Source organism: Neolamprologus multifasciatus, chromosome 4 (assembly GCF_963576455.1).
Source record: "Neolamprologus multifasciatus chromosome 4, fNeoMul1.2, whole genome shotgun sequence".
Lineage (NCBI taxonomy): Eukaryota > Metazoa > Chordata > Actinopteri > Cichliformes > Cichlidae > Neolamprologus > Neolamprologus multifasciatus.
In genome coordinates this window covers 10,790,230-10,799,748 of record NC_140442.1, presented here as the reverse complement: position 1 = coordinate 10,799,748, position 9,519 = coordinate 10,790,230, and the positions used below count along the sequence as shown (strand labels likewise).

Sequence of the window (9,519 nt, the reverse complement as noted above, 5' to 3'; positions counted from 1 at the left end):
CAACACCCGTTGCTTACTGGTGGTGGTCAGAGGGCCTGGTGGCGTCAGTGTCCGGCAGCCTCGCCTCTGTCAGTGCGCCCCAGGGTGGCTGTGGCTACAATGTAGCTTGCCATCACCAGTGTGTGAATGTGTGTGTGAATGGGTGGATGACTGGATATGTAAAGCGCTTTGGGGTCCTTAGGGACTAGTAAAGCGCTATATATAAATACAGGCCATTTACCATTTACCATAACATTAATAATATGGCAGTATACTCAAGAGTTCATTCTGACTTGGGCAGAGAAAACACGTACAGTAATGTGTACAGTAATGCTAAAAATTGTCTGTGACAGTATAGCTCAATATGGGCTAATGAGCTGCAGATTCTATATTTAAATTTGGGGCCTTTAAAGAGCCCCAAAATTCAAGATCTGAATCATCCAAACTGATGTTACATTGTGCCCGTGCATATTCAAGGGATTGAGTAAAGGGATCTCAAAGCAGGCTCTTATTTTTGCTTTAAGGTTTAAAGGCAGAAATTGGCTAACGCACAGCTACACTGTGATGAAACAGGTTTATGGAAATATCTTTAAGATGCTTACTTAAGCAGAAGACTTATTAAAATGGGCAACATCTTACAGTGGGTCTATTTCAGTGGCCCTACGGAGCATAGCTAGTCAAATTACTGTCTGTAAGGCTTCTTCAGGCCTAGGAGTGAAACATAACTTCTATGCAGCCTTCATCCATATAAGCACAGGCCACAGTTTCTAAGAACATAAGCATAACTCTATGATATTCCTTTAGTCCACACCAATTACTGTAGAAAACACCTATGAGAATGATGTTATAAACAATGTTTGAGACGAGTAGCATTTAAGTGGATCAGTCGATTATAAAAGATCTTACTCATTTGTTATTTTCTTTTAAAAATAACTCACTTTCAGAAAGTCCAGTCATGATTCTTTGCTCACAGTAGTATGTGAAAAAACCTAATCTGATCATAATAATAAAAAATTATGATCTTACTAGCACCAGAGAGAAACATTTATTTGGCTCTTAACTGTTGCAAACATCCAAAAACAAGTAACTGCTTATTTAATTATAATTGATCCAGATGACTGATGTAACATGAAATCAATTATGGCTACAGTAATAAGGATAAATGGGACAAGTCAGGAACTAAAATACAGATGGATAACTGTGTTGGCTTTAATTGAGTTTGCAAAAGAGTTAAAACACAGTCTGCAAATATCCCACTGTCTTTAGTAAAAAAAAAAAAATCTAATTATTTACTCAGAATCTTAAAAATTACAGCAGTGGGAAAAGGGGGCTGTAATAAAATAATAACATGCTATTAAAATATGAAACAGAAGTACAGTTGTGGAAAGAAAATCACAGAGTAATGGAAGATGCATTTAAGGAAAGACTGATTTTAGATGATGGGATGTCATTACAGTGACCATCATATGCACCATTTCATATGATTAATAAGATCTGAAGCCTCGTGAATCTCTGTTTGATTTAGTTTTTGTGCTAATGATAAAAAAGGAGGAGATATGGAGCTCTGCATTTATCAAGTCACCAGAAGGTTGATGACTTTTACGCACTGTGCGCCTCAGCACTCGGCCACCCGGCGCTGTAACTTTACTTGCTCTGCCACAAAGTGACTCCTAAACACTTTTACTTTGCCGTATTAACACAAACTGTCGTAGTACCAATTGTTTCACAAATGTTTGTAGAGGCAAACTGAATGGCTAGATGCTTGGTTTTATAAACATATGACAAAGACACTAAAAACACTCGAATCCAATGAGAACCAGCGCTTTTTGTCCATTTAGTGGATTATCAGAACGAGCGTGGGATGGTAAAATACGGATTGATGTTCTGGAATGATACAGTTCTCACCCTGAGTATTCAATAATGCTGAAAGTGTGATTAAACAAAGCAGAACTAAACTGAAATAAGTAAAATAAATAATAAGTAAATAATATTTCTTCACGTGTGATGTGTATGCAAACTATTTCACACATATTTCCGGTTTTGTACGATGGGATAGTTTGCAATAAGGCAAGCCCCTGCTAAGCTATCGGTTTTATCAAAGGTCACACACCTGCATTTATCCACACACAGTCACCAACGATGTTTAAAGGAGGGGTTCGCCCTTATATCTCAAACGTAGCCGCTGATCTTAGGTATCAAGCTGTTTCCGGAGAGAGACACATGCGTAAAATGCGCGATTTTGGCGTTGTTAGTATATATAGTAGGCTTTATTAAAAGCTAACTATATGGTTCTTTGTTGCCATCTGTTGTTATGTGGCACACTTAGTGTAATATAAACCTAAGGGTTAGACTTGAGAGTTGAGATGTGAGGTGAGGTGGCATGGTAATATTCGTGTTAATGACAGAAGAGGCATTTTTGCCCAACCTGCCAGGATAGTCAGGTTTATATGCGACTTGTGTGGCTGACGCGATAGTCCTTAAATTTTTTTTTTTTTTAAAAACACGTTTTGACTACATACTGAGTTAAAAGCTCTCCTAAAGATGTGGCTGTACATGTTTTCTTAATCATGCTTCTTATCAAGACCAAACTGCACAACCTGACAGAATACACTCAAATGTGCAAAGCACAAAACACATTGAGTTCAGATGCAAATTTACTTTCAATTCTTTCTTCTTTTTTTTTTTCAAAACTAGGAGCTGTTTCCTATAAGAGCGGCCTGAAAACTGGAGGTTCTGACTCCCAATCTGTTTTCAACGCTCTGAACCACAAGTAACCCTACAGTCTGAGAGTGAAATTCTCTATTGTACTGTGTGGTCTTTGAGTTAGATGGGGCCTGATTATACCTTGTATGTAATGCAAAGGGTTTTAAATTCCATTTTGGAATTAACAGGGAGCCAATGAAGAGAAGCCAGTACTGGTGAAAAATGCTCTCTCTTTCTACACCCTGCCAGTACTCCCACTGCAGCGGATCAACTGAAGGCTTTTCAGGTAGTTTTCAAGACATCCTGGTTATAATGAATTAAAGTAGTCCTGCCTAGAAGTAATAAATGCATAAACTAGTTTTTCAGTATCACTTTGAGACAGGATGTTTCTAATTTTGGTGACATTCCGCAAATGGAAGAAAGCAGTCCTATGTATTTGTTTAATTTGCCCATTGAAGGAAATATTCAGGTCAAAACAACTCCAAGACTCCTCAGTGTTACTGGAGGCCAAGGAAATGCCATTCAGAGTAAATATCTGATTAGACAACATATTTCTAAGATTACAATAGCCTCTATTTTATATGAATTTAGAAGCAGAAGATTCGAGGTCACACAGGTCGTTATGTCTTTAATACATTCCTGCAATTTAACTAACTGTGTTATCTGACTTCATGGATAGATAAAGCAAAGCAGCACAGTACTATTAATACCTACAGCATCCTCTGATCACTGTAATAAAATATTATGATCAACTCTATCAAACGCTACATTCATGTTTAGCAGGACAAGCACAGACACGAGTTCACTGTCTGAGGCCATAAGAAGATCATTTGTAGTCATCAATAAAGCTGTGTCTGTACTGTGATGAGCTCTGAAACCTGACTGAAACTCTGAAACTGAAAGTATTAATTAATGGTAGGATGACAAAATTTGGGATAATAGGTCAAAGTTAAACTGGAGAAGCTTTCACTGGAACATTCTCTATTTATCTGAACAGACCTGTAAAAATACTTTCTGAGATGCAGCATCACCACCTTCCAAAAACATTGTATTAGCAGAGGGAATATTTTCTATTGTCAAACTGTATTCACAAAGTCTTTAAGCCTGTTTACCTCTTTACAGTTTTGGATCCAACATTGGTGCAGTCAGTGCCTTAAGGATGTAAGAATTAAATTTGGGAATTTGGCAATTAAATAATCACAGAAATTGAAGGAATTTGTCTGTTATGTACCTTTATAGTAATGAGACAATTCCTCCTATGTCCTCACAGTAAAAAGTATTCTACATTTAAAATAGTGGAGTCAAAGTAGAAAGCAGCATGAAAATAAATACCATATACTAAGTAAAAAAAAGGCTTCTGCGGTTCTGAAACTGAACCTTCAGCATGAGCTGAATGCTTTAACTTTGATGTTTCTTTACCTTAAACCCTCTTTCCTCCTATGTGCTCACAGTAAAAGACTATCTTCACCACACTAATGACCATGAGACTTTGATTGCATTCAATGTTTTATTAAAAGTCAGAGTAGTAGTAAGTATGAAAGCACATAATGCAGTCCTCTGCTCCTGTGTGCAGTTCATCTGTATTTCTCAGACAGGGCGAGAGCCATGGCAGCCAGGACCTTGTCCACAGCCACATGGACCTCAGGGGTGAAGTCGTCGGGGAACATGGTAGACAGGACCACGAGGAGGTTGTGAGACAGAACCTGTGGAAAGATGATGATCACATTGAAATGAATGGACTTTTACTTATTTATTTGTGAGAACATCATTTCAGATCAAACAGCTACCCAAGGATCAAATGAAAGCTGAGTTAGATTTTAATTTCTGGTTGGATTAATGTTCACAACATGGACAAAAATTACATTGAGAAATGCTGTCCTGATTTAATAATGATCAGTACCTTGAAGTTAGCAGGGTCCACTCTCAGAGTGAAGGCGTGCAGCTCACTGAGGCTCAGAAGAGCTCCGGTCAGATCGTCAATTTTGCTGACAGCATCAGTAACTGCAGCCATCACGGTTGCTCCGTGCTTCTTCACCGGGGCAGAGCCAGGGCTCAGGTCCTTCCAGTGGGAGAAGTAAATCTTGGTCTGAGGGTACACTGTCAGCATCCTGGATAAAAATGTAAGAGAACAAACCAATGAGTATGAGACTGAAATGCAGGAGCAGGTTTTTGTAGGCAGTGTGGGGCCATATTTACCTGGAGACAGCATCACAGCCGATTTGTTCCTCCTTGCCAGCCACTTTACCCCAGAAGGCTTTGACTGTGTTCTTGTCCTTTGCAGAAAGACTGGTCATCTTGCCTGTTGTTGCTGTTCTGGTTGGAGTTGCTGTGTTCAGCTCAAACTGTGGAGGTTTTTATACACGAAACAGGAAATGCACACACCCGACCCACCTCACAGATAAGGTACTGGCGTTTGGACAGGTTCATATGAAACACCTCCCATGAGATAAACAGACTACGAAATAAAATCTTCATAAAAGTTCAGGATAACTCATAACGAAGATATATAACTATGCACTTGTATTTGCGAGCCAGTGAAATGTTTTGATGTGATCTATTGTTTGTTGTTCAGTGTTGTATCACAGTGGGTGGGAAGGAAGAAACACCGATTCAAACTTTTGAAATTTTTAGCCATCGTGGCTTCATATTTGCCCATTTGTTTAATATTGGAGTCAAATGGGAAATACTTTTAACTAGTCGAAGTTTATAATAGAGTCTAGTTTTCTGCACAAGTTTCAAATTGAATTATTTGATTAAAAAAACAAACAAAATCATGTTTGCTTCAGAATTAATACATCTTGCCCCTCCCAAGAGCATTTTTTGCCTTATCACTTATTAAATCATACAACCAACACCATATACTTTTAATCTAATTTAAAAAATTGCTACAGCTTTCCTTATCAGTGTTGGAAACCTTTGATTAAAAAAATTCACTTACATCTTTACAAAAACTTCTTTTTGATTCATTTTGATGGTGGAAATTAAACAGAACTGCAAAGCGTTACACAGAAGCGGCTTGACCGATGCATTATCTGATAGGGGTTATAAAAGTCTAAAAGCCGTTTTCCTTTACTTCTTTTTAATACTCATTCAGCAAAGAAGTATTACAAGTCATCCCACTGCCCACCTCCACCCAGCTGCATATCTTTGGGTGGAGCAAAATGGCTCCTTTATAAGCTGCATTTGGGGGCCTGCTGACCAAAGTAGAATAGGCGCAACAGTCAACAAGGCAAAATGGTTGCATGGACAGACTTTGAGCGAGCCACAATCAAGGACATCTTCTCCAAGATCGACTATGAAGTCGTTGGCCCAGCAGCTATTTCCAGGTAAGATCATCAGCATAAAGCTGTTTTTATGCTTGTATGTAAGTTTACAAATATAAGAGGCACATTTTGTGCATTAACACATACTTTTGTTTTAGAAATGTGATTTATTCAAATGTTCATGTTTCCTCAGGTGTCTGATTGTGTACCCCTGGACTCAGAGGTATTTTGCTGGCTTTGGAAACCTCTACAATGCTGCTGCCATCACATCAAATCCAAAAGTTGCTGCTCATGGAAAAGTTGTCATGCAAGGTCTGGAAAAAGCTGTGAAGAACATGGACAACATCAAGGCCACATTTATAGAGCTGAGCACGCTGCACTCTGAGAAACTGCAGGTGGACCCTGACAATTTCATGGTAGGCAATGCTGAAATGATGGTACTGCATCTCAAGTAATGTGTGTGTGTGTGTTGATGATTTATTTCATGCATATTTTGTTGTCCTGCAGCTTCTGGGCGACTGCCTGGCCATTGTGGTTGCTGCTCAGTTGGGTAAAGACTTCACTTCCGAGGTCCATGCAGCTTTTCAGAAGTTCCTGGCAGTGGTGGTGTCCTCCCTGAGGAGGCAGTACTACTAGAGAGCTGCAGAGGACCATCACATGTTCTGTTTTTAAATCATGTTTTAATGGGGCTTAAATAAAGAAATCTGTACTGCTCAAGCTATGTCTTTTTTGCTATAGTATGCGTGAGCTTTGTAAGAATTTAAACAATGGCAAATTATTTTATAACTTTTAAATAGAATAGAATAGAATAGAATAGAAATATAATTTATTGTCCTTGGGGAAATTCAGGTGTTCCAGCAGCAAAGTGATCGGCAGATGGAGCATGCACAGTCACATAAAAAGTAAAGAATAGAAAATAAAAAACAAGAAATAACAGTTTGTACTGGGCAAATTTACAACATAAGGGGGAAAATACTTGAATATATATATAATTAACTTTGAAATATAGTAGTAAAACACAATGAGCACACTATGACTACTCAAGCTTTCAAAGAACTGGTCCTTTAAATACACAACTGGCGGGGAGGCGGGAGCCTCACTATGTGAAGCCTGAACTTCCTTGTACAGTGATATCCCAAATACATTCCATTTCTTTGTACTTTTTTCAGCTCATTTATAGTGTTGGGGAAAAGTCCACACACACACACACACACACACACACACACACACACACAAACGCAGACATTTTACAAGAACTAGAAAATAAATCACTATTAAAATGTCCATGTTCTGAAAGAGACAGTAGTTTAAAATGCAAATGACTTTGAATTTTTTAAAAAAAATATAGCATGATAAAACGTTTCTGTTTTTCCTCTTTCATTTGGTAAACCAACAAATTTGGCAAAAACTGCTCGATTTGGCAGCTTCCCTTCGCGGTGTCAGCCGAATTCTCGCTTTCAATAAGGTTCAGTGTCGTTCAGCTTTGACTACGTTGTTCTGTGTCATAAATTGACATAAACCACAGAAACACAAAATGTTAGTGAACCCGTACATACAATACTCATAAAGTATTGTAAGCACAAATTTTGGACCGGTGGGTCAGCGGTCAGCGCTTTGGGAGGAGAGCTGCTTGTGACGCATGTGCTTTCCCACCTTACAATTGCAGGTCAAAGCAGATGAAATACAGGCTACTGTGTGCACAGGTAATGGTGGTGGTGGTCTGTTTATGTCTGTGTGTGACTTGTACCCATGCCCCGATAATTTAATTTCAGCGTCTCACTCAGACCGCCGAGAGGGCCCAATGTGCATGTCCAAAATGAGAATAACGCAGTCTAACTATACTCATACTCATGCTGAACACAAGCTACAGCATAAACAACAGTCTAAATATGTGACTTGTAGTCGCTGTTTCTGAATGGTCTGTCACTGGTCATTTAAACACATCTGTGACTTGTATGAGTTTTGGCTGTATGGCGGTGCGACGTTGGCACGCAGTCTAGATTTTGATACCTGTTCGCTGAACCATCTGAGAAACCAGTCACTGGTGATGTGATCCAAGTATGATATACGGAAAGCATGTATTGCTTTGGTTATTGCATGTTAGATGGACTATGGGGTCTTTGTGGCCACAGAGACTTTGTTCTGATGTTTGAAAACGAGCATACAGTGTAAACGGAATCGAAGTTGTGGCAAATGACGCGCCAGGATTAAAAAACACACTTAAAACATGGCTTATTTTTTGATTTGATTTGATTTGATATACCTTTATTAGTCCCACAAGGGGAAATTTCATACTGTGTGTGGGTTTTTCTCATCTGTGTTGTAACCTGTGGAAATGAGCGTATTCTTCTCTACAAAAGCTTAAATAAATGGACACATAGACATTCTTGTGTTTGTGAATTTTATTGAACAAGCCCCGACATATGATGAGGGTTGCTGACATTCATGCCACACGTTGGTAGCTTCTGTCTTGATGTTTAGCGGTATTTCTCGGACAGAGCCCAGGCGAGGGTATTGAAGAACTTGTCCACGGAGACGTGAACCTCCGGGGTGAATTCCGCAGGGAAGTACATGCCCAGGACCAAGGTCATGTTGTGAGTGAGTATCTGTGTTTGTGACAGAAACAGCAGATTAGATTAAATCAGGCACTGAAGACATCCCTATACATTCACTTAGTTTTTTTTTTTTTAGTTTTTTAACGCTCACAATCTAAACTAAAGTACATGCACAAATAATCATAATTTCTGGCAGGTTTAAAGGTCGCAATATTTTGTTACCTTGAAGTTGGCAGGATCCACGCGGAGCTGGCTGGCATGCAGCTCACTGAGCTTGCTAAGGTGGTTGGTAAGATTATCAATGTTCTTGACAGCTTTTCCCACAGCTGCCATGATGGTTGCACCATGCTTCTTCACCTGCGGACTGTTAGGGCTCAGGTCGCCCCAGTGAGAAAAGTAGATCTTGGTCTGCGGATAAGCAACGAGCATCCTGTAAAATACAGCAGAAGGAAATACGAAGAAGTTACAAAAAAAGAAAAGAAAAAAAAAGAAAGAAAAACCCACCCTCTTAAAAAAGCCTGTATCATCCCTACTTTAAAATGAGATCTTACCTGCCCAGAGCTTCTCCACCCATCTCGGCGCCCTTTGACTCGACTTTGGCCCAGAAGGTCTTCACCAGGGTCTTGTCTTTCGAAGAGAGACTCATGACTGCCTTTGAATTTTCGGGATGCAAGGAAAAATGCTGATCAAAAAATGCTGCTTGGTTGGATCTGTCAGTGCGTCTTTATGTCCACCCAAATGGTGCCACGCCCAAGTATCAAATCCAGAACGCAGGTCTGATAAGCAAACTGCTTATCAGACAATTACGTGATATCACGTAATTGACGCAATTGACAATTAAAAAAAAAGAAAAGAAAAACTGAATGGCTGCAATGCACGAAAATCTTTAAACAACTGGCGAATAGATTTTATGCAAAAAGAAATATGCTCTAAGCAAAAATGATATTAAACGTAAATCATAATTTAAAGGCTGTACTGTTAGTCAGAGTTTGGTATTTTAAAAATAAAAACACGTTGTT

General features: G+C 39.1%; 3 protein-coding genes across 3 annotated transcripts; 1 reads left to right on the top strand and 2 right to left on the bottom strand.

Moving 5' to 3' along the window:
• Positions 1-4,256: 4,256 nt before the first annotated feature.
• Positions 4,257-4,976, bottom strand: LOC146519839 (hemoglobin embryonic subunit alpha-like). Its single transcript, XM_085157953.1, has 3 exons — positions 4,879-4,976; positions 4,583-4,790; positions 4,257-4,385 (listed from the first exon to the last, which is right to left on the bottom strand). The coding sequence occupies exons 1-3, from the start codon at positions 4,974-4,976 to the stop codon at positions 4,257-4,259; spliced, it is 435 nt and encodes a 144-aa protein (XP_085014079.1).
• LOC146519838 (hemoglobin subunit beta-like) lies at positions 4,972-8,949 on the top strand. Its single transcript, XM_085157943.1, has 4 exons — positions 4,972-5,085; positions 5,777-6,008; positions 6,139-6,361; positions 6,453-8,949. The coding sequence occupies exons 2-4, from the start codon at positions 5,917-5,919 to the stop codon at positions 6,579-6,581; spliced, it is 444 nt and encodes a 147-aa protein (XP_085014069.1). The 5' UTR covers positions 4,972-5,085; positions 5,777-5,916; the 3' UTR covers positions 6,582-8,949.
• On the bottom strand, positions 8,330-9,217 carry LOC146519837 (hemoglobin subunit alpha-B-like). The gene is made up of 3 exons (XM_085157952.1): positions 9,052-9,217; positions 8,723-8,930; positions 8,330-8,551 (listed from the first exon to the last, which is right to left on the bottom strand). The coding sequence occupies exons 1-3, from the start codon at positions 9,144-9,146 to the stop codon at positions 8,423-8,425; spliced, it is 432 nt and encodes a 143-aa protein (XP_085014078.1). The 5' UTR covers positions 9,147-9,217; the 3' UTR covers positions 8,330-8,422.
• Between the last annotated feature and the right edge of the window lie 302 nt (positions 9,218-9,519).